Below are 24,321 nucleotides of genomic sequence, written 5' to 3'. Positions count from 1 at the left end.
CAATACAGCCAGTATTGAGGCAATTTGTAACAGGGATTTATATGAGATGAGGCTGTTCCACGGTAGAACAATCTAGGCCAAGAACAGCCAAGAACACAAAAGATGGGCAGCAGATTCCAGACTACGAAATAAAATGCAAATTAGGAACTAGAACCAATGCTTTGAACCACACTAAACATGTTTCTAAAATTCCTGGGGAGCAGAAACCACGTACAGTCATCCTTAACTACTCTTTTGCTTCTCCTCACCAATTTCCAAATTAAAAAACCCTTCCAGTCACAGCTCGAGAGAATCTCAGCATACAAACCTCTCCAACCTTCGTGGTGTTCAGATCCTGACGCACAGGATGGGCAAATTAAATGAGCAGCATGGACGCTTTTATAACACACATAATCACCTCTCTTATTGGGTGGCATATTCGACACTACTTCCTTCTGTGACCATAAGCAAATGGCACTGATCTTTCTACTTAATGTTAGCCAACAGTCTCGGCCAATACTTTTCCTATGCTGACAGCTGTGATCATTGCCTGAGACCTTCTTTATTATTATTCTTCCCCCTCCTCACTCCTCATCCCACCCCCAACCATAAATATTAAGTACCTACTATCGCCAGGAAAAGAGAGCCCATCCCCCGGAAGAATGTGTATTCTAGTGAGGAATAGGATGGGTTAACAGTTACAATGCTGTGGGACGCAGGGAGCATTGCAAGGGTGTAATCATTGCAGAGGTCGGATCTCTTTTTTTTTTTCTTTTTTTTTTTTTTTTTGAGACGGAGTCTCGCTCCGTCGCCCAGGCTAGAGTGCAGTGGCGCAATCTCAGCTCACTGCAAGCTCCACCTCCCAGGTTCACGCCATTCTCCTGCCTCAACCTCCCGAGTAGCTGGGACTACAGGCGCCTGCCACCATGCCCGGCTAATTTTTTGTATTTTTAGTAGAGACGGACTTTCATGGTGTTAGCCAGGATGGTCTCGATCTCCTGACATCGTGATCTGCCCGCCCCGGCCTCCCAAAGTGCTGGGATTACAGGTGTGAGCCACCACGCCCGGCCGCCGCAGAGGCCAGATCTTTAAGGAGGTATGGAAGATAAACATTCAAGTAAATGACCACTCATTACTTTTTCAAACGTTAGAGCTGAACAAGTATAAGTCAATCTCTTATGTAAAAAAAATGCCAGTCTTTTGAGTTAAAAGAAATCTTAGTTACACTCAAGTGAGGGCAGAAATCCTTCCCACAGCATCTCAGAATTATTTATTTAAATAAAAATTGACAGCAAGTACTCCATGTACTTATTTTTTAAAAATATATTTTTCTTGAGACAGAGTCTCTCTCTGTTGCCCAGGCTGGAGTGCAGTAGCACAATCAGAGCTCATCACTGCAGCCTCATACTCTTGGGCTTAAGCAATCCTCCCACCTCAACCTCCTAAGTAGCTAGGACCACAGGCACCCGCCACCATGCCTGGCTAATTTGTATCTTTTATCTGTAGAGCAGAGGTCTCATTACATTGCCCAGGCTGGCCTTGAACTCCTGGGCTCAAGCGATTTTCCTGCCTTAATTTCCCAAAATGTCTATTTGTATTATTTTTAAAAATGTTTATGGGTACATAGTGGGTATATACATTTATGGGGTACATGTGATATTTTGATACAGGCATACAACATGTAAGAATCACATCAGAGTAGCTGGGGTATCAAGTAATCATCTTAACATTTGAATAAAAATACGTGTATATGCCTGTGTGTGTGTCCTTATAAGAAATTAAGAGAAATTTCAATGAGGAGCATGAAAGTATAGTTCAATGATAGATTTTGAATTGTATAGAGACATAAAGCTCTTACGCAAGTTGGGCAATAGCCTTATCCAAATGTAGCTTCATTCTTTCTTGACAACACAGAATAGTATCAACTTCCTACTCAATTGGAAAAAAAACACATTAATGTTTTCATTATTGAATATAACACTCAAAATCAACAATGTAACAAAACATCAATGAAGGAAAATTTTGTTTCTTAAAATACTGTGAAGTTAAACAAGAAAACAATTTTGCTTCCACTTATTTATCTACATGCTCCATGATACTGCAATCTAAATATCAGACTAAGATGCAGCCTTTATAGGTCGGTCCATGGGGAAATTATATTATGGAACAAGTGGGGACATGGTTAAAATTTTATAATTTTTCTCTCTTTTTATCCCTGTCCTTAATTAAAACAGTAAAAAAATAATTCTGGTAATATACAAGGTCAAATTTAAATGCACGGCTTCTTCTATAATAGCTGTTCTTCCAAGACAAAGTAAGTCAGGGAGGAAAAAAGCACAACCAAAAGAAGCTTCTCTCTGGCAGTACATGTATCCTCCAGAAGACAGTGCTTGGGTCCAAACATGGAGGCTGACTTCCACCCTGGGAGGTCGCCCTCCGGTCCTGCTTGTGTACTGCAGCCCAGCTCCTGTCCTTGTACAAACACCTGTGCTAGCCAGGCCTCTCTACTGGACCACACACGTTGCCTTTTGATGCTGCTAGGATGTATCCACTAGCCCATAACATGTCAGAGACTATGAAATCAACATTTATTTCCCCCTTGAAATTTCTCTGCACATTAGAAAATGTAGCACATTATGCATGCACATTAGAAAAGTGCACATTGTTACTGTTATCATTTTCTCAGCCAAAAAGTTGTCATACTATGCATACTGCTTTGGGACATTTTAAACTTGAACATTTTCTCATGACATTAAAAAATACTGTGATGAATGACCTTGATCCATATTTAGACACCACCGAAGAGTATGCCTTTTTCCAAGGTTTTGACAAGTACAGCCAAATTGCCTTTCAGAAAAGTGGTACCCATTTACAACAACAAATGAACACGTGTTTTCTTGTCTTGCCCAGCAAGTGGCCACTGTTACTCCTTTCCATCTTCACCAATGTGATGGAACCACACCCCCACCACCCCACCAAAAGCAGCAAACCTGCCTAAATTTGCAAGCTGATATTGTGAGTATTCATTTGTTCACCATTTGCCTTTTTTGCTTGTGTCAACTACCTGTTCACATGCTTGTCCACTTTTTCTGTCATTTATTTTTTCTTTTTCATTTGTGAGGGTTATAAACATGTTTAAAATTCAGTCTTTTGTGTTGTATATGTCACAATTTTTTTTATCAATTTGCCTTTGCTTTTATAAATGTGCATGGTGCTTTTGATATAGATGTTTCTGATTTCTATGATATCAAATCTATCAAATATATCTCCTTTTGGTTTCTGCCTTTGTTATTTAGATAATAAAGGCCTTCACCACTCCAATATGAAGTATTACTCACCTATGTATTGTTCTTCTTTTACTGTTTAATCGTTTAATATAAAAATATCAAATATGTCTGGAGTGATCACTCTACTGTCTGATTGTTTGGTATCTGAATTAATGGAATAAAGGAAAAGCTAAATTCCCTTCACACACTGACACCAACATTCTCCCTGCCTTGACAAGCAGGCAAGATTTCCCAGCCTCACAGTAGGTTGTGCATCAGTCTTAGTATTTTTGTGTTCAGTTTTTATCTTTCTCAGTGCCTCGTGAGTATGTGTACCTGTGTGTACTTTGATGAAATTTTAACAAAAGATGCATAGAGTCCTGCTTAGAAAGGACCATTTAAAACCCCAAATTGTGTTTTTATCCTTTGTGTACACAAAGCACAGAGTGGAAATTCTTAGGACTTTTAGTGGGGGGAAAAAATGCATTTAATGAGACTCTTGCTGTAAAAAATTCCTACAACAATAATTTTTTTTTCTTTTTTTTTTTTTTTTTTGAGACGGAGTCTTGCTCTATCTCCCAGGCCGGAGTGCAGTGGCGCAATCTCGGCTCACTGCAAGCTCCACCCCCTGGGTTCACGCCATTCTCCTGCCTCAGCTTCCTGAGTAGCTGGGACTACAGGCGCCCACCACCATGCCCGGCTAATTTTTTGTATTTTTAGTAGAGATGGGGTTTCACCATGTTATCCAGGATGGTCTTGATCTGCTGACCTTGTGATCCACCCGCCTCAGCCTCCCAAAGTGCTGAGATTACAGGCGTGAGCCACCATGCCCGGCCAACAATAATTTTTATATGTGAATTTAAATAATGTCATATGATGAATGTCAGATGGTTGGAGGCAGAAGGGTTCACAAGAATACAAAAAGCCCAAAGCCAAAGGCCTCTGGCACTGTCCCCAGTGCTAACTTATCCTTCCATCTGTACCCATACATGGAGGTGGCCTTGAAATACCACAGTACAGCAAAAGAAGGACAAAGCATTCCCTCACCTGCCCAAGAGAAGAAAGTTGCAAAAAGGTGGGGGATACACACAGAAAGCAGAAGGGTAGGAAGAGCCTTCATCTAACTAGATCTCTGGCTGCTGCCTCACACCTAAGGAAGTGAACCGCACATTTAGGAGCCTGGAAAATGGGTCCAACATTTCCAGATCCCTGACTTAGGGAGAAATTACAGGCCCCATGAGTTACAGGGTCACACTGACTTCATTGAGCTTCTCAGATTGCAGTGACTAAAGTGATTAAAATGCAGTTTCATTTGTGGGGCTTTGGATGAAAACAAAACATGGAATCATGTCCAGTTGCTTGAAGAACCTTGAATGCATCCTACTATTTGAGCGGCTGAAATGTTCATGAAGCATCTGTCGTTACAGTTCACCTCTTGGGAGGTGGGGCTTGGGGAGGTGGAATAGAGACTTCACAGCCTTTTACTTCCCATCACCTCAAGTGAAAATCCCTTCTTGTGCACACTCCCAGGTCTTGGCTGGAACAGTGGCTGAAAACATATGCCTTGAGAGTGTGGAATGATGAACAGTGGGACTCAAAGGAGGGGAGGGAGGAGGGTGGGATGTTGGGAGGTTGCTTGGTGGTTAAATGTGCATTGCTCCACTGATAGACGCTCTGAAGGTCCTGATTTCACCACAGTGCAGTATATCAATGAAGTGAAATCGCACTTGTACCCCATGAATATATACACATTTTTTACAAAATTAAAATGTTAACAAAAGCCACAAGCTTTGGCGTCAGACAGCCCTGGTTCAAATGTCTTTGCTACTTGCTAAACCTGACCGGAGGCAAGTTATAAACTAATGGTAATAATACCCATCTTTCCAGGCTATTGGGTAGATAATTATGTGCCTAGTAGATGCTGAGTGCTCAGTTAAGTATTAGGTCTCGTAATATTGTAACATCGGTGATTTTCATGACTTTAGAACTGAATCCTCATGTAAGATGTGGGCTCTGCTATACTCTCAGCTGAGGAATATGCACCACATCACAGAAACATTGAGTTTCAGCCACAAATGTGGATGAGTGCTGACCCCGCGCTGTGGCCTGAATTGTGGATATAAAATCATTACTTGGATGTCCTTGTTAAACTCAGACCCTGCTCCCACAGGTTGAGGCTTTATATGTGGTTCTATTTACCTGTGTTAACTGAGTCTTTTTACGTTTTGGGAAAGTGGGTAAACCTCCTGTCTAACAGGTGAATGGGCTACTGAAATCAAATCTTCAAAGTCAAGCTGCAAGCCTGAATTGAATCTAGCTAATAAGCAAATACCACCTATAGGTGCAGATATTTCATTTCCACATACAATGCTTTTTAATGATAGATTCACCAAATATTCTTGTCTTCTCACTTATCCTTGAGTTTAGTGAGCAGAGGCATTTCCTTTCATTAGAGATCTGCATCCTCAGTATTTATTCCTGAGTTCAGCCAAGATGACCCATCAGCTACCCTTTCTGGCATGGCTGCTTGTGAGAAGCTTCTGGTCCCACAACCTGCTTAGAGGCAGAAACCTAGGTGAGGAGTATAGTTCTTATTGCTGGGGGTGAGAGCCCACCCAGATCCTCTTTCCGTGCTGGTTGCAGGATTTCTATTCAATCCTGTCCTTAGAGGAGAATCCCCTTGGACTGGACTGGGCTGAAATGCTGAAACGTCTCTCCAGCAGCAGGTCTGACATCTCTGGAACTCATTGGTTGCATTCTCAACAAACGTCTGAGGCTGGAGTATTTTTGCTTTCTGCTTCTGCAACACGGAGGAAGGAAAAGCCTCTTGTGGGAAGGAAACTGGCCAGCTGGGGCCAGGCCCAGAGCCCCAGCCTGAGTTCTGAGCAGATGTCTCAGTCCCCATCCCAGAGCCAGACCAGGGCAGGCTGCAGGGTAGATGACTTTGCAGGTTCATTTGGCTCCGAAGTCCAAGGAGTCAGTACGGTCTGGGAGTGCTAAGAAGATAGTACCATGATTGACTCCCCAACAGAAGCCATTCTGTAAGAATTTATCAATTATCACCGACTGAATGTAATAGTCAACAGAATTCAGCAGAATTCATAAGAAAATATTTCGTTGCATCCATGTTTTTCAAAGGTAGGCCTTTTAAGGCTACTTCTTTCCTTTGCTAATACACATTTAATTATTCTAAAAATTAAGACCTATTTTGGTAAAAAATAAAACATATGCCAATATCAATACCTTGAGTAAGCCACAGAATACATTCACTACTTGAATTAACTGGCAATGACCGAAGCTCCTCCCTCAATTCATGAACCATTACTCTAATTGCACATTCAGTTTTTTGAGATAAAGCCACCACTGTCAGGTTTTTGAGATAAAGGACCCCCCTGCTACTGACCTAGAAACTAGAAACCTCTAATGCAGTGGTTCTTGTTTTTAAGAAACAGCTTTGTTGAGATATAATTCACAGACCATATAATTCACTTGTTTAAAGTGTGCAGTTTGATGGTTTTTAGTATATTCACCGAGTTGTATAATCATCACCGGAACCAAATTTAAAACATTTCCATTACCTTCCAAAGAAATCATGTGCCCATTAGCTGTCACCCACAATTTCCAATCCCCCAAGCCTCCTTTCATAATAAGCAACCACAAACCTACTTATAGTCTCTATAGATTTCCGTATTCTGGAAATTTCATATAAATGGAATTACCATATGTGGTCCTTTGTGATGGCTTCTTTCATGTAGCATAATGTTTTCAATATTCATCCATGTTATAGCAACAGAGCAGCACATCATTCCTTTTTTTTTGGCAGAATAACCTATTGTACGACTATCTTACATTTTACTTTTCCATTCATCAGTTGATAGACATTTGAGTTGTTTCTACTTTTTGGCTGCTATGAATAATGTTGTTATAAATATCCATGCACAAATTTTTGTTTGGGCATATGTTTTCTTTTCTCCTGGAATGACGCTTGGGAGTAGAACTACTGGATCCTATGGATCATACAGGGTCATTCATGCTTAACCATTTTCCAAAGGATTTGCCTCGTTTTACACTCCCATCAGCAATGTATTAGGGTTCTAATTCCTCCACATTCCAGCCAACTTGTTATTTTCTATATTTTTTATTATAACTATCCTCGTGGGTATGAAGTCATATTTCATTGTGAGATCCTTTGCCCATTTTTAATTGGGTTGATTTTTTTAATTGTGACAGTTATTTATATATTCTACATACAACTCTTTTCACTTTGTTGCTAGTGTTCTTCAAAATACATTTTTAATTTTGATGATGTCCAGTTTATCTGCTTTTCCTTGTGTTGTTTGTGCTTTTGATATCACATCTAAAAAACTATTGCCTATTCCAATGTCATGAATATTCATGCCTGTGTTCTTTTCTAAAAGTCTTACAGTTTTAGCTCTTATGTATAGGTCTTTGATCCCTTTTGACTTAACTATTTTGTATGTTGTGATTTGGAATCCAACTTCATTCTTTCGCATGTGGATATCCAATTGTCCAAATACCATTTGTTGAAGACACTCTTCCCATTGCATTGCCTTGGCATCATTGTCAAAGATCAATAGATGGTAAATGTGATGGTTTATTTCTCAACTCTCAAATTGTGTCTATTGTTAGGCAGGTACTACACTGTCTTACATATTGCAGCTTTATAGTAAGTGTTGAAATCAGGAGGTGTAAGTCCTCCAACTTTCTTCTTTTTCAATATTATTTTGGCTATTCACTATCCTTTGAATTTCTATATGAATTTTAGGATTAGCTCACCAATTTTTACGAAGAAGTCAGCTGGGATTTTGATAGGAATTGTGTTGAGTCTATGAATCTAGTTGAGAAATATTGCCATCTTAACACGAACATCCATGTTTATGGATGTTCCCATCCATAGACATGATATGCCCATTTATTTAGGTCATCTTTAATTTCTTTCAGCAATATTTTGGATTTCTGAGGCACTTGTTCTTTACTCTGCCTAGTCATTAAGATTACCTGGGGGATATTTTAAAAAGATCAATGCCTAGTCCCCACTGCAGATTTGAATCAGCATCTCTGGGTGTGGGACCCAGCCATTGATATTTTTAAAATCTTTGCCAGGTGATTCTAACGTGTAGTCAGGTTTGAGAGCCACTACTCAAGTAATGGAAACACTAAATGTATCCAAGTACCAAAAAAAAATCTGTTGGAAATATCATAGTGTGTTTGTGGGCAAGGTGATGAAGTTAAGCTGTTAGAACTGCCTTGTAATTTATTTCATACAGAACATCTCAGGATTAGTGAGAACAAAAGGCCACAGGAGAGATGATGGTAAATTCCTATCCAGTTAGGATGACAAAGTAGATGACAGATTATTTTAACGCTTGTGAGATTCATCAAAGGCTGGGAAAGAAGAAACAGAAGAGTGGAGACCCATCACTGCAAAACTATTTCATTCAGAATGTTCTATTTCTAACCACTCCTGTCCGGCAATAGGGACAGTGATTTTTACAGTAGATTACAAAACCTTTCTGTAGTAGCCAAAGCTTTCCTGAGTATATTATTTCAACTCAAGAGTTCTCTCAGAGAACCAGACAGTAGAGGAAAGGAAAGAGCAAAGAAAAAAGTCTGCTTGTCATCTTTAATGTCATGGGTCACTAAGAAAATGTAAGTGATGTTAAAGCAGGGTGTTGATGCCGTGTGGGGATAAAATTACTCTGAGGACTCGGCTGCTACCTTGTCATACTTACTTTCCTACCAAGGACTCAATTCTCACCAAGGACCAATTAAAAAGAGGCGAAGAGGTGTGACCCTGCAAAGCTTGTGCAGGGACAGAGAAGATGGATTCACTGCAGCAGAAATTCTGTGAAATTAGACAGGGAAATGAAGCTGAGAAATGAGGAGGGAGTCAGACAAGAGAGGCCTTAGTGGATTTTTCTCCTGCAGAAATTAGGGAGTCAAGGAAGAGTTCGTAGCAGAGGGAAGAAACTCATGAGAATGTATAGGATAGATCCAAGGGAAATGTGGGGAAGGAAAGGTGCTTTGGAATTTCTTATCAACCAGGTATTTTTTTAAAGAGCTGGAAATGGATTAAAGGAGTTTGGGAGACAACGGGCAGCAAGCCATGGTGATGAAGGAACACTGGTACCATCAATAGAAAGGGACAGGCAATAGGCTAAGCAGGCTTTATGAATGTGAACCAGAAAAAAAAAAGTTACCAAGCTAAAAAATGTTTGGCAAGTACTTAGGAATGAAGAACTAATGCTTTATAAAGTGCCTGGGCTGAAAAAAGAGATTGGGAAGGGCTCCAGGTACATGATACTTGAAATCTTAAGAAATGATAGAGATCTGTGGTAACAAGTCTAAGAAGTGAAGATCAGAGAAATTAGAACTAAACCAGATTTAATTGGTGGAAGGTGGAAGAGAGATTAGCGGGAGATCAGCAGAGTAGTGCAGATGCAACTGTAAGTTTCTGGATGGCAATTTGGCTACATATCAAAAGCTTTCAAATGCATAGAACCTTTGGCACATCAATTACACTTCCCAAAATATATTCTAAAGAAATAATCAGGAGTAACTACAGTTATCAATAATAATATTTTTGTATACTGCAGTGCTATTAAAATAGGAAAACAAAGGAGTGGGATAGGGAAGCAACCTAACTATATAAGAGATGATTGATTGGAAAAAAAAAAAAAGATAGCACCTTTACATTGTAGAACACTGCCTAACCATTAAAAATCATGTCTTAAAAGAATATCCAGGCTGGGTGCAGTGGCTCAAGTCTGTAATCCCAGCACTTTGGGAGGCTGAGGCAGGCAGATCATGAGGTTGGGAGTTCAAGACCAGCCTGGCCAACATGGTGAAATCCCATCTCTACTAAAAATACATAAATTAGCCAGGCATGGTGGCAGGTGCCTGTAATCCCAGCTACTTGGGAGGCTGAGGCAGGAGAATCGCTTGAACCTAGGAGGCAGAGGTTGCAGTGAGCCGAGATTGTGCCATTGCACTCCAGCCTGGGCGATAAGAGCAAGACTCTGTCTCAAAAAAAAAAAAAAGTATCTAATGATATGGTAAAAATTACCCCAATATAATTTTAAATGAGTATACACTATTCAAATTTATAAATACAATGATCTGAATCTTGGAGACATATCTGAGCATCATTGTGTGAGTTAGGTGGTGCCTATCTAAGAAGGATTAATAAAAAGATGCAACGGAATGGTAGAAAAAAAAAGCATGATTAATAAAAAGACTGAAATACTCCAAAATTAATAGTGATTTCTGTCTAATAAAGCTTCAAGTGATTTTTATGTTTATTTACTCTTGTTTGCATTTTCATATTCTCATTGAATATGTGTTATAACCAAGAAAAACATGTCTTTGCTAAATGCTATCAGCATCTGATACGATAATGCTTTACTTATAAGTCATTTTATGTAACATCCTTTTTTGCTTCTACATATTCAACACACATTTACAACTAAGCTGCCTGTGACTGATGCATTTCCCCCATATTTACCGTCAGCAGTTGTGCTTCAACTTCATCGTGAACTAGGTCGATTCCCATTCTCTTTTCTCGATGAAATAGACATTCTCGGGCTACCTACAGATACACAGATAATGGAAAGCACTAATAAAAACTGACAATCCATGACTAGCAGCTCTAATAATTTGTTTCAAAAATAAGTCAATAGATACTCCCAATACCAACTTTTCCAGCCCTTTTGTGAAAATCTAGCCTGAAACAGACTGTAACAACTAAATGAATCTCTGCTGCTAGTTAAAAGGTAAAGAGGTAGCTCTTCAAAATAGTTTGAAAATATTCCTAACTTGGAAAGTTGACAAAATGAAGCAGATGGCATTTACTTGATCCCCGCAAATTAGCATTTGAGGGCATTAGTTGGCATTACTTTCTTCAGGTGAGATAGTTCAGTAACATGAGACACAAGTCTTCAAGATATTATTTCTAAATATTTTCTACTGAGAATAGGAAGAAATGAATGATTATCTTTAAAAACATCAAAATTTTTGTGTTGCCAAAAGTCCCAGTGATTATTTTTAAAGTGTCATTTATTGTTTTCCCAATTATCAAAATAATATGCCTTTACTCACTAAAGAGAAAAAATATAGAAAAGTAGAAAATATGATTTAGCCATACTCCTATTACTACTTTGTTTGTCTTAACAAGATAGAGGTTATAATGTTCTCACAACTTTATATTATGCTTTTTAGTATTGACATTAAACAGTAGACCCAAATCATGAAATATTCTTTGAGATAAAGTATGTTAGTGGCTATAATGGAAAACAGCTTAAATTTCTAACAATAAATTATGTATGAAAGAACATTATGTAGCAGTTAAAATGCTTTTCTCGAAGACTATTCCATAACATAGGACTCCCAAATAATATTAAATTTTTAAAAGCATAAAATATAATGATATGTATACTATAATCCAGATATACTATCACTGAACAAAATCTTTGAGTGAATCTCTAATTGTTTAATAGTATCACTTACCAGAAGAAGAATTAATGGGTAGAGGGGAACTCTGATTATTTTGATATGTATTACCAAACTGCTTCCCAGGAAATTTCTACCAATCCATAGCCCCACCAGTAATATATGAAAGTGCCCATTTTCTGCTCTTACGCCAGCTCTAAATGTCATGCATTTTCATTATTGCAAATTTGATAGGCCAAAGGTAGTTATTTCATTGATTTAATTTGTATTTTATCATTAAGCTTTAACATTTTTTCTTATATTTGTTGATCGCCTATATTTTCTCTTTGGAGGCTTATTTGTTCATGTGACTCAATTTAAAAAGGACCCTCTAATACTGTGTTGGCAATAAATTTTCAAACACACAAGAACATCTGGACAAAAACTGCAGAAAAAATTCAAATTAGAACCATCTTTCTGAAAGTAGTCATCACTGAAAGGGTTACTAAGAGAAGAAACTGAATCTCCACTGGAAATTAAGAAAGTAGCTATCATTTTAAGGATATTTTCAATTCTTAAAGGCAGTCAAGGGTAGGAAGAACTGTAGAATAAACCAATACTTCAGAGTAATCTGATGCTCAGGGAAGGCGTAGAAGCCCTTCTGATTCTAAACAAAAATTTATGATGAATTAATTCAAAAAGATCATTAGTGAACTATCAGCCGTTCTCAGGATTCCTGGGGATTGTGTGCCTCTGTATGTGTTTTTGTACAGCGGGGAGGGGTTGCAGTAGGAAGTGACGGTGCACAGGGTGCCCCAAGAAACTCCTCCACTCACCAGACTTTCAGCTCCTTGATTCTCTAAACTCTTCTACCACAGATGCTGTGGTAGAGAACTACAGCAAGTGCTCATCACATGGGAATAAGTCATGCAAACATGAGGAAAAATGGTGCTAGCTGTGCTCATCAAAATGTATACTTCTAAAATAATTTGTATAATTTGCACATCTTCAAACATGGAATGTCTTCTTTCAATGGAGGAGGGTGGAATGGGGTTGGAGGGCCCATCGCATAGCCTGAGGGTTAGAGGTGACCTGAGCCCATTCAGAAGCCTGGTCAGAGGCCAGTAACCAACTGAAATGCTCCCTACATTACTATGGCAACTGGCCAATCTCAGCACCATTGTTCTATTTAATCAAGCAAATTCCATGCCCTAAGATGGTCTCATTTGATGATGTCACTACGTCCTAAAAGGGAATCAGAACATATATACAGGAGGCGTTTCATGATACAGACTAAAAAAATAAAGGTTTTGGTCTCGAATATTGTTTATTTTAATTTAGTGACAGCAATGATGAAGCAGCCTATTTAAGAGATAAGATGGTCATATGGTTTGGATCTGTGTCCCTGCACAAATCTCAAGTCAAATTGTAATCCACAATGCTGGGGGTGGGGCCTGGTGGGAGGTGATTGTATCGTGGGGGTAGATCCTTCATGAATGCTTTAGCACCATCCCCTCGGCGCTGTTCTCAGGATAGTGAATGAGTTCTCTGGAGATCTGGTTGTTTAAAAGTGTGTGGCACCTTCCCCCCTTCTCTCTTGCCCCTGGACCCTTCATTTAAGATACCTGCTCCTCCTTTGCCTTCTGCCATGATTGGAAGCTTCCTGAGGGCTCCCCAGAAGCAGAAGCCATTATGCTTCCTGTACAGCCTGTAGAACCAGGCGCCAATTAAACCTCTTTTCTTTATAAATTACTGAGTCTCAGGTATTTCTTTATAGCAATGTGAGAATGGCGGAATACAGATGGCATGTTCACCTTAAAACATTGTGTGTCCTAATGGTGTCTCTTTAATTAGTCTTCTTTGCTCTGCATTCAGAATTACCTCTTAAAGTGGTTGTTCTTAAAGTGTATAATGCATTAAAAAAAAATAGGCAGTGGTTTTGCCATTGCTGAAAACAGTCACAGATATATTGATAGGGGGTTGGCTTCAACAGATGAAGTAAAACATAAGTCAATATATAAATAACCACAGTAACTCAACCAGTGGGTAATAATCATAAAAATTCAGTGTGTTCTATCATAAGGTCTTACCTGAAGAGGGGCTTCAGTCTCCATCAAAGCCCGCTCCAGTCTTTTCTTCACATCAGTAAGTGCATTTGTCTCTCCAATCATTTCATCCAACTCATGAATGATTTCAGATTTCCAAAACCCTATGTCATTGACACGTTCTCCCAGATTTTGGGTTGTGTCTGCGTGAGTTTTTCTTGTTTGTTGATATTTGTCTTGAATCAGGCGAGATGTATCCACTCGTAGTTTCTCCGAATTATGTCGGGAAGTGTTGGACTCTTGATAGTTGGTTAAATTGGACCTGTACCAGTCATCCGGTGTGTATCTTGTGAAGAAAGTGGTTCTGTTGGAAACAAAGGGAAGCATGGTATTCTCGGACACCCTCTGTGATCTGGTGCAGTACGGGGCCACGCTTGGGGAATTGGAGGCGACTTTGTAGTATGTGCTGGGTCTCCAAGGAAGGCTCAGGCTATGGGTCAAATTGGAGTGGGGAAAGCGGTCCCTGTAGCTTGAGGCCATGGTACTGATGGCTGGTAGAAAGTTGGTTGGTGTTGGTCTAGGGTGGGCGTAAGTTGCCGTTAAAGTACAACCTCCACGTTCCATGATGCCAAAACACTATTTGTAAATCTCTCCTGTTAAAAAATAAAAAGTAAAATAAGACAGTCACATAAAATAATCTCTGGTGAAACATACAGATAAAAGGCCACATCTGACTTAGTATCAGTTGCAGAGGCCCTGAACACATTAGATGCTTGTTCTCATTTGTTATCCACATTCACCATCGATAATATATTCCAACAAAGTTTTTTTTTAATCTCTATGTCTCTAGAATGTATAAAGATCACATTTTTATTGGCCATTTGAACTTTTGAATTTTTGTGAAAATTATGAGAGTAATATTGTCTTGTTGCAACAAATTCAAATTAGGAGCCTAAACTATGTATGCATCTTAACGGATAGGGATTCAAAATAGATTTCTCACTTGAAGTCAGGAGTTCGAGACCAGCCTAGCCAACAAGACGAAATGTCGTCTCTGTTAAAAATACAAAAATTAGCCAGCCATTGCGGCAGGCACCTGTAATCCCATCTACTCAGGAGGCTGAGGCAGGAGAATCGCTTGAACCTGGTGGCGGGGGTGGGGGGCAGATAGATTGCAATGAGCTGAGATCGCACCACTGCACTCCAGCCTGGGCTACAGAGAGACTCCGTCTAAAAAATAAATAAGTAAACAGATTTCTGTCTCAAACCATGATAGACTAATAAAAACTAGACTTAGCCTCTTATATCTAAAAATCTAGACAAGAAACTACTGATTTCAGACATTGGACAATGGACAGCACAGGACTCTGAGCCATGAGAAAAGAGAAACAAGGTGAGCCCACCTATTTATTAGCTATGTGACACTGGGTAAATTACTTAACCTCTCTGTGCCTCGGTTGCTTCACTTAGAAATAATAGGGAATAATAATAGCACTTCCTTCTTTGGACTGTTGTGAGCAGTGGTAGCAGCAGGGAATTGCTTGGCAACTCCCCGCCCCTGCCCCCACAAGTCATCCTAAATAAACACTCCATCTGGATAACAATGGTGTGGTTGATATGCAAACGCAGCTCGAGGCAAGTACCTGGATCTCCTTTCCTGGCAACCTACAACCTGTAAGCACCTCGAATGTATAACAGAAATCCTAGGGAAGCCATGGGGTTATGAGGGCTAAGACAATGCTACGTATTTAGAAGGCTTAGCAGAGTGTCGGACACATAGAAAGTGTGCAATAGATCTTAACTTTTTAAATTGCTACCTCAGAGAAGTAGATAAAGTAAAAGAAAAATATCCTTCCTCCCCGCAAAGGTGAACTCCTCAGAAGTAGCCACTAAATAGTTCATTAATAGTTGTATCTTTCCAGATTTTTCCTATTCATATACCAACATGTGTATTATTTATATTTTATATACCTCTACCTATATACCATCTATACCTATATACAAAGCTTTTTAATACAAAAACTGAATTATCCTAATCATCGTATATATCATTGTAGATCTTTTTTTTTTTTTTAACTTAAGTATATTTTCTGGGCCACTCCCCCTGTTAGAACATACAGATCTACTTCATTCTTTTTACCAGTTCCATTGTCTGAAACTTTTGGTCGTTGTTATTCCAGAAAGCCAAGGATGCCACAGACCATTATGTATCTTTTAGCATTTAAATGTCATTCTGTTTTGGGGTTAATGTCTATGGACTTTTTTACTAAAAAGCAAAACTACAATCAGATCCAATTCTATGCACTGCTCAGAAAAATAAAAATTCTTTAGTGACTACTTAAATAGCTATGTCTTGAGGACTTTGGTACCCAAGTACAAAATAATCTATCTGTAGAATTGCGTTCAAGTCAAAATCCACACAGATCACATGATAAAATTGCTACCCGTGGCCCTGTGCTTATAGAACCCTAGTTCTCTTTCTGCTGAATTCTTCCTTCCTACGGCCCCCAAACGTGTTATACTGGCCAAACTTACAGACTGATGGTGAAAACAAAAGCCTTAGTTACCATTTGCAGTTCTTTGCTTCAATTTGAAACTTAAACATTACTTTTTGAAAAAGGAAATTTAAAGTACTGAGGCATTAGGGTCCTTAAAGTTGTCTTTAGTTCCAACCCCTTCCCTATGTCAGATCAATAAATAATCTGGTTTATTTCTAGCAAGAAACTTCAAGTGGTGATGGACCACTCCTACTTGGCTTTGGTTTATTTTATTTTATTTTTATTTTTTAGACAGAGTCTCACTCTGTCGCCCAGGCTCCAGTGCAGTGGCATGATCTCGGCTCACTGCAAGCTCCGCCTCCCAGGTTCACACCATTCTCCTGCCTCAGCCTCCCGAGTAGCTGGGACTACAGGCGCCCGCCACCATGCCTGGCTAATTTTTTGTATTTTTAGTAGAGTCGGGGTTTCACCATGCTAGCCAGGATGGTCTCGATCTCCTGACCTTGTGATCCACCCACCTCGGCCTCTCAAAGTGCTGGGATTACAGGTGTGAGCCACCACGCCCAGCTGGTTTATTTTATTTTCAGAGACAGAATCTTGCTCTGTTGCGCAGGCTGGAATGCAGTGGCATGATCACTGCTCACTGCAGCCTTGAACTCCTAGGCTCAAGCAATCCTCCCAAGTAGCTGGAGCTACAAACACACACCACCATGCCTGGCTACTTTTATTTATTTATTTCAGTAGAGATGAGCAGGTTTCACTATGTTGCCCAGGCTGGTCTCAAACTCCTGGCCACAAGTGATCCCCCACCTCAACTTCCCGAAGTGCTGGGATTACAGGCATGAGCCATCATGCCCTGCCTGCTTAATTCTTGACAATAAGAGATCCAGAAACCAATAACTCACTTCATCCTTCAACCATGGAATTTCACGTGTAGAATGCCACGTGAGTTTTCCCAGCATTTGTTATAATGGCATCTTGAGACGTCTCAACCCATGTTTGAAATGTGAGTCATCTGCTCCGGGGGTGATATCTGAAGATGCAGAGGTTTACACACCAGATGAGATATGTGGACTGAGAAAAACAAATATAGTTTACAGAAGCACCTGGTGATGTGTTTTTTAATTAGAGGTGAGATTTGTCTTAGAATCTGGAATCTAAAGCATAAAGCATAGTGGTTTACAGATCACAGAAGTAGAACTCCTCATGTACGGCAGTCAGTTTCATATGGAGAGAATATTTTACAGCCACACCTGAAGTTCTAGCTCCACCAGCCATCTTGTAAGTCATTCAGGAAGACTGAATAAAAGACATCACGTGGGGATGGTTTTACCAAAATATTCCACTGTCATGCATTTTGGGCCATTAATGGTCAAGAAAACCAAGACTGTCATGAACTAAGAAATACTTAAAAACTGAAAACTGATTTCTACCTCCAACCATGACAAAATAATAAAAACCAGACTTAGCCTCTTATATCTAAAAATCTAGACAAAATATATGAAATAACTGCATTCAGACCTCAGACAACAGGCATCATAGGACTCTGATCCTTGAGAGAAGGGAAACAAATAAGGTGAGCCCTCTGATTGTCAAGGCATTGTGCCTAAAGGCAATTTTCAGACAATGAGAAAAAACATGAAAACTGAACAGAACCTGGCAGCTTTTGTGAGTTGAGAAAGTGATCAGAATTTAGGGAGGCTGAGAAAGCTAGAAATTGTAGAGCAGGTTTCTGGAATAAAGTGAGCTATGCAGAAATAGAGATCCAGAAATCTACAAAGGGATCTTTGTGAGTCTTTGCTGAGAATACGCTGCACATGCATCAAGGAACACTCCACAAACCTTGGCAAACAGTGATGGCAGAGCTGTTAGCTGAACAATTTCTAGAACTCACAGAGGGTGGAGATACATTATGAACACAGACTAACTAGATTGGAGGGTCATTGACAATCACCTGGAGCATTCAAGGGAGACACTAGAGAGGCCACACGTTAGAGGTAGGGCTGAACTATGCCTGGAGTGAAGGTAATGAAGACTCACTCTAGCAAAGCTTGAAAACAGGTCTGAAAGATATCAAGCTAATCCACAAGTAACTTAACTACCTGACATCAAGACACTCAAATATGTAACATCACAATGTCCAGCATCCAGTCAAAAATGACCAGACATAATAAGGAGCTCAAAAATGTAACCCCTAAAGAAAAATCAGTCAATGGAAGGAGGCCTAGAAATGGCAGAGATGATGGAACTAGTAAACTACATACAAGTATTTGATACAAGGACATTGAGAAGACAGAAATGGAAGACTAGAGAAGAACCAAATAAATTTCAGGAATAAAACATACAATATATACTTGCACAACTTCACTACATGAGATTAACAGCACATTAGAAATTAGTGAGCTCAGACATTTTTTTTAACTAAAAAAGAAAATTAAAAGCACCTTGGTAACCTATGGTGCAATAGCAAAGGTTCTAATATTAAGGTTTTGCAGTGCCATAAAAAAAAGTAGAGCGACAAAAATATTTGAGGAAATAATGGCTGTATATTTTCCAAGTTTGCTGAAAACTATAAATACCTAGGTCAAGAAGCTCCACAAACTCCAAGAATACACACACACACACACACACACACACGTGCACACACACAACCCCCTGCTGCCACCACCACTCCAAGGCTCATAATCAAAATGCTGAAAACCAGTGATAGAGAGAAAATTTGAAAATCAGAGAGGAAGGACATATTTGGAAAAAAAGAACGAAGATAAGAATTAGTGCTGAATTATTGTCAGAAACTACCCAAACCAGAAGACAAACAACATTTTAAAAGGGCTGGAAGAAAGGGTAAGCCTCAAATTCTATACCTAGTGAAAATATCCTTCAAAAAATGAAGGTGAAATAAAATCTTTTCATAAAAACAAAATCCAAAAGAATTCATCAGCAGCAGGCCTGCAATAAGAGAATCGTTAAAGGAAATTCTTTAGGCAAAAGGAAATTATACCAGATGGAAACTTGGATCCACACAAAGAAATAAAAATGTCAGAAATGGTAAGCATGTGTGCTAATAAGAAAAAAAAAATCTTTCTAACTTTCAAATTTCTTTAAAAGATCATTAAACTAAAAATAAAAAATTGTGGCATTAATAAAATAGAAGTAAATTATACGGTAGCCACAGCACAAATGATAGGAGGGCTTAGATGGCCATATTAGATTATAAGGGTCTTATAACTGAAGTGAAATAATGTCATTTAAACATATACTGTGATAAGTTAAAAATATGTATTGCAAACTTTAGCCAGTTCTCAAAATGTAAACTAAGGACCCATGGGTATGCCTAAGACCTCTTTGGAGGTGAAATGGTCAAAATTGTTTTCATAGTAAATACTCAGATGCTATTTGCCTTTCTCACAAATTTACGATGGAGCTTTTCAGAGGTGACATGATACATACTATCACAACAGGCTGAATGAGGATGAGAGCCCAGCTATTAAGCTAAAAAATTACTTTGCCAAAAATATAAAACAATACTAAATACTTCTTACTAAATTATTTTTTGTTTCAGAAAAAAACAATAATAAAAATAAATGTTTTAATAAAAACATGTTAATGTATAATGGATTATTATGGTTATTTTAAAATAATTTATAGTTTTTAATTTCTAGTATAATAAATACAATAGATATAATTCACATAAGTAAAAGCTCTTTGAGGTCCTCAATATTTTTAAGAATGTAAAGGTGTCCTGAGATAAAAATGTTTTTGAACCACTGAGCTGGAGCAATATCTAAGACTAAAAAACAAGAGTTTTGACCAATAATGAAGGAAAAAAATGGAAGACAAAAAAGACTCATAATTATTCCAAGAGAAAAGAGAACCAAAAATAAGACAAAGAAAAAACAGGAAAATGATACAAATCCAACTATGCTGATAATTAAACAATCCAATTAAAAGGCACAGATTATTAGAAATCGTTTTTAAATAGCAATATTGAACTATAAGCTGTCCAGGAAAAATCTCACTTTAAATATAAAACACAAATAAGTTAAAAATAAAAATATGGGCTGGGCACGGTGGCTCACGCCTGTAATCCCAGCACTTTGGGAGGCTGAGGCTGGTGGATCACGAGGTCAGAAGTTCAAGACCAGCCTGGCCAAGATGGTGAAACCCCAACTCTACTAAAAATACAAAAATTAGCTGGGCATGGTGGAAGTTGCCTGTAATCCCAGCTACTCAGGAGGCTGAGGCAGAGAATTGCTTGAACCTGGGAGGCGGAGGTTGCAGTGAGCCGAGATCATGCCACTGCACTCCAGCCTGGGTGACAGAGTGAGACTCCATCTCAAGAGAAAAGAAAAAAGGAATAAATAAAAGTATGAGAAAAGATAGACTGTTTAAACACTAATCAAAAGAATACAGAAGTGGCTATATTAATATCAAATCAAGTAGACTGCTAAACAAGAAATATTATCGGAGATAAAGAGAAAAATAAGGATAAAGGGATCAGTCAAGGAGATATAGCAATATTAAATGTTTATGTAATCATTTACCTAACTTTCAACACCTAAAGCAAAAATTGACAGAACTAAAATGAGAAATAGACAAATCTACATTATATTTCAATATTTCAACATTTGTCTGTTAGTAAATCATAGAGCAAGTAAACAAAATATTGGTTAATACATAGAATATTTGAACAACGTTACAACTAACTGGACCTAATTTGCATCTTTAGAACACCCTACTCAAAATAGCAGATACGCACTATCCCCAACTACACAGAAAACATTCACCAATGTAGACCGTATCATGAGTCATAAACAAGTCTCAATAAACTTAAAATATAAAAATTATACAAAGTATGTTAACTGACCATATCAGAATTAAGTTAGAAAACAATAATAGAAAGATATTTGGAAAATCCCCAAATAGTAGCAAATGAAACAACACCTTACTCCATACCTCATGAATCAATAATTACACGGGAAATTAGAAAATATTCTTAACTGAATGAAAATGAAAACAGCATAACAAAATTTGTGAGATGCAACTAAAATAGTTATTAGAGGTAAATTTATAGCTTTAAGTGCTTACATTAGTAAATAAGAATGAGGTAAAATCAGTGATCTGTGCTTTCATCTTAAAAGGTAGGAAAAAAAAAAGTAAACCCAAAGTAGAAGGAAGAAAATAAAGGAGAAAAAAAATCAATGAAATAGAAAATAAACAAATAGAAAAGAAAAACAATGAAACTCTATCAATAAAATTGATAAACCACTTGATAGGCTTATCAAAATTAAAAAGAGAAGACGAATTACTAATATCAGGAATGGGAGAGGTAATATTCCTACAGATCCTGCAAACATTATATAAAGTGAATAAAGCAATATTACTAACAACTTTATGGCAAGAAATTTGACAACATAGATGAAATGGACAAAATTTTTGAAAGATACAAATAACCAAAACTGATTAAAGAAGAGTTAGAAAACCTGAGTAGCCTTGTAGTATTTTTTAAAAATTGAATCTACAGTTTAAAAACTTTCCTCAAAGAAAACTTCAAGCTCCAATGGGTTCACTGGTGAATTCTACCAAACTTTTAAGGAAGAAATACCTCAGTTTTTAAAAGCCTATGGCTTACTTTGGTGGTGCGCATCTTTCACAATGATTAACTTACTCTCTAAATTCTGAGTCAATTCTTTTTTTTTTTTGAGACGGAGTCTCGCTCTGTCCCCCAGGATGGAGTGCAGTGGCGCCATCTTGGCTCACTGCAAGCTCCGCCTCCCGGGTTCACGCCATTCTCCTGCCTCAGCCTCCCGCGTAGCTGGGACTACAGCTGCCTGCCACCACACCTGGCTAATTTTTTTTTTTTTTTTTTTTTTGTATTATTTAGTAGAGACGCGGTTTCACCATGTTAGCTAGGATGGTCTCGATCTCCTGACCTCGTGATCTGCCAGCCTCGGCCTCCCAAAGTGTTGGGATTACAGGTGTGAGCCACCATGCCCAGCCAGTCAATTCTTAAGAGAGCATGTGCAGCACATACTAAGATCATTAACTGATGCTATAAATATCTCATATTTGCAAAGAAACAGCAAATTCTTTGGAAAAATGACTGAAAATAGCTATGGAAAAATCCCCTAAATTAGGCAACTGCTTATTATACATTTAATCATGATGTTTTGGTTTGAATGTTCCCCTCTAAAACTCAAGTTGAAATTTAATTACCATTGTGCAGTATTAAGAGGTGAGACTTTTAAGAGGTGATTATGTTATAAGGGGTCTGACCTCATGAATGGAATAATGCCATTATTGTGGGAGTGGATTAGTTATCACAGAAGTGGGCTCCTGATAAAATAATAAATTCACCCCCGTTGTCTCTGTCTCTTTCATTCACTTGTCCTTCTGCCATATTATGATGTAGCAAGAAGACCCCCATCAGATGTAGCCCCTGGATCTTGGACTTCCTAGCCTCCAGAACTGTGAGCCCAATAAATCTCTGCCTTTATAAATCACCCAGTCTCTGGTATTCTGTTATAGCAGCAGAAAACTAAGACATGCGCCCAAACAGAATTTTAAGAAATGAGACATGGGCTACAAAGTCAAATACAATGTTTGACTAGGTGCACTTAATTTACGGTCAACAGTTATTTACATACTGAAAAAAATGCTACAATAGTCTTCCATAAATATTAACATACTAAATATAGAATCAATCACACAGAGATTTTAAGAACCGGAAAGCTCCATTTGCAATCCAAAAGTTGGCTTCATATTGGGTAAACATTTTATTAGCATATTTAAGCAAGGCTGGAAGATCATAAATATTTTAAAGTACAAAAATCTACAGACCATTTTCTGCAGAAGACACAAGTTTACATGACTTGCCCCACACCCTGCCTTAGATCAGAGGCAAGCATAGGCTTGAAGGGCTCACATACAAACCCCTTTAGTTCCTTTGTAGCCACTTAATTACAGTTCTAAATTGGAGCGGAAATAAAACAGTGCTGCCAATACACTAACAAATACCAGAAGTAGAAGAAATCATATCAGACATCAATGTTTAATTTCTCTTTATGCATATATTACATAAGAATACAGGAAAACTTCATCTCTTCAAAAAAAAAAGTTTGGTCAAGGAACTCTATTCATCGATGGTATATAAATTATTACACATTGGAGAGCTACATGGTAGTATCCAGTAAAGTTGAAATGGCAAATTACCTGTGACTCAGCAATTCAATTTCTTGGTATGTACCTAGAGAAATTCAAATATGTTTACAATTAGAATGTACAAGAATTCCTTTCTAATATTTTTGAAGGGAGCAAACTAAAAGTCCATCAACAGGAGAATGCATACATAATATGTGGTAAATTCATGCAAGAATCACCACACAACAGTTCAAATGAATGACCTGCAACACGTACAGCATAACCATTCTATCAACTTAAAAAGTAGCAGTAGGCCAGGCGCGGTGGCTCATGCCTGTAATCCCAGCACTTTGGGAGGATCACGAATGAGGTCAGGAGTTCGAGACCAGCTTGGCCAACTTGGTGAAACGTCGTCTCTACTAAAAATACAAAAAAAAAAAAAAAAAATTGGCCAGTTGTGGTGGCAGGCACCTGTAATCCCAGCTACTCAGGGGGCTGAGGCAGGAGAATCTCTTGAATCTGGGAGGCGGAGGTTCCAGTGAGCTGAGATCATGCCATTGCACTCCAGCCTGGGCGACAAGAGCGAGACTCCGTCTCAAAAAAAAAGTATACATTGGTTTGGGATAAACATATGAGTAGTAAAAGTATAAAAATATGCAGAATATAAGTAAATGCTAAATTCTGTTGGTAAATAGGGATAGGGAAGGAGAGAGGGGAATGGGATTTCCAAGGGTTACATAACAGACCTTAATTGTGCCTGTAATCGATTTTTTGTTGGTTTAAGTTTGGACTGGGTACATGGATTCACCCCTGGGTTCACTCTACTTATTGTGTGAAGTATTTTATTTTAAAGAAGAAAAAAGTAGAATATTTTGTCAGTTACCTCAAAACATTTTCGCCTGTTAGTAAAACTGTATATTTTTTCACAATAATCAAACAAATAAT

General features: G+C 38.4%; 1 protein-coding gene across 4 annotated transcripts in view; it reads right to left on the bottom strand.

Annotated features, from left to right (window-relative positions):
• Positions 1–24,321, bottom strand: part of TEKT3 (tektin 3) — a 40,705-nt gene that overhangs the window by 13,438 nt on the left and 2,946 nt on the right. Inside the window, exons 2-6 of one of the 4 annotated variants that reach the window (XM_055101170.2) lie at positions 23,848–23,945; positions 23,449–23,482; positions 13,784–14,391; positions 10,771–10,854; positions 1,838–1,908 (exon numbers count right to left, since the gene is read on the bottom strand). In XM_055101170.2, the coding sequence (XP_054957145.1) occupies positions 1,838–1,908; positions 10,771–10,854; positions 13,784–14,362 (734 nt within the window). In that variant the 5' untranslated portion in view covers positions 14,363–14,391; positions 23,449–23,482; positions 23,848–23,945. Of the gene's footprint in view, positions 1–1,837; positions 1,909–10,770; positions 10,855–13,783; positions 14,392–23,448; positions 23,483–23,847; positions 24,215–24,321 lie in introns of those variants that run through there. The other 3 variants (XM_055101171.2, XM_003805544.5, XM_008972487.4) reach the window with 3 other exon arrangements.

This window comes from Pan paniscus, chromosome 19, assembly GCF_029289425.2.
Source record: "Pan paniscus chromosome 19, NHGRI_mPanPan1-v2.0_pri, whole genome shotgun sequence".
Taxonomy (NCBI): domain Eukaryota; kingdom Metazoa; phylum Chordata; class Mammalia; order Primates; family Hominidae; genus Pan; species Pan paniscus.
This window is presented reverse-complemented; position numbering and strand designations above follow the sequence as displayed.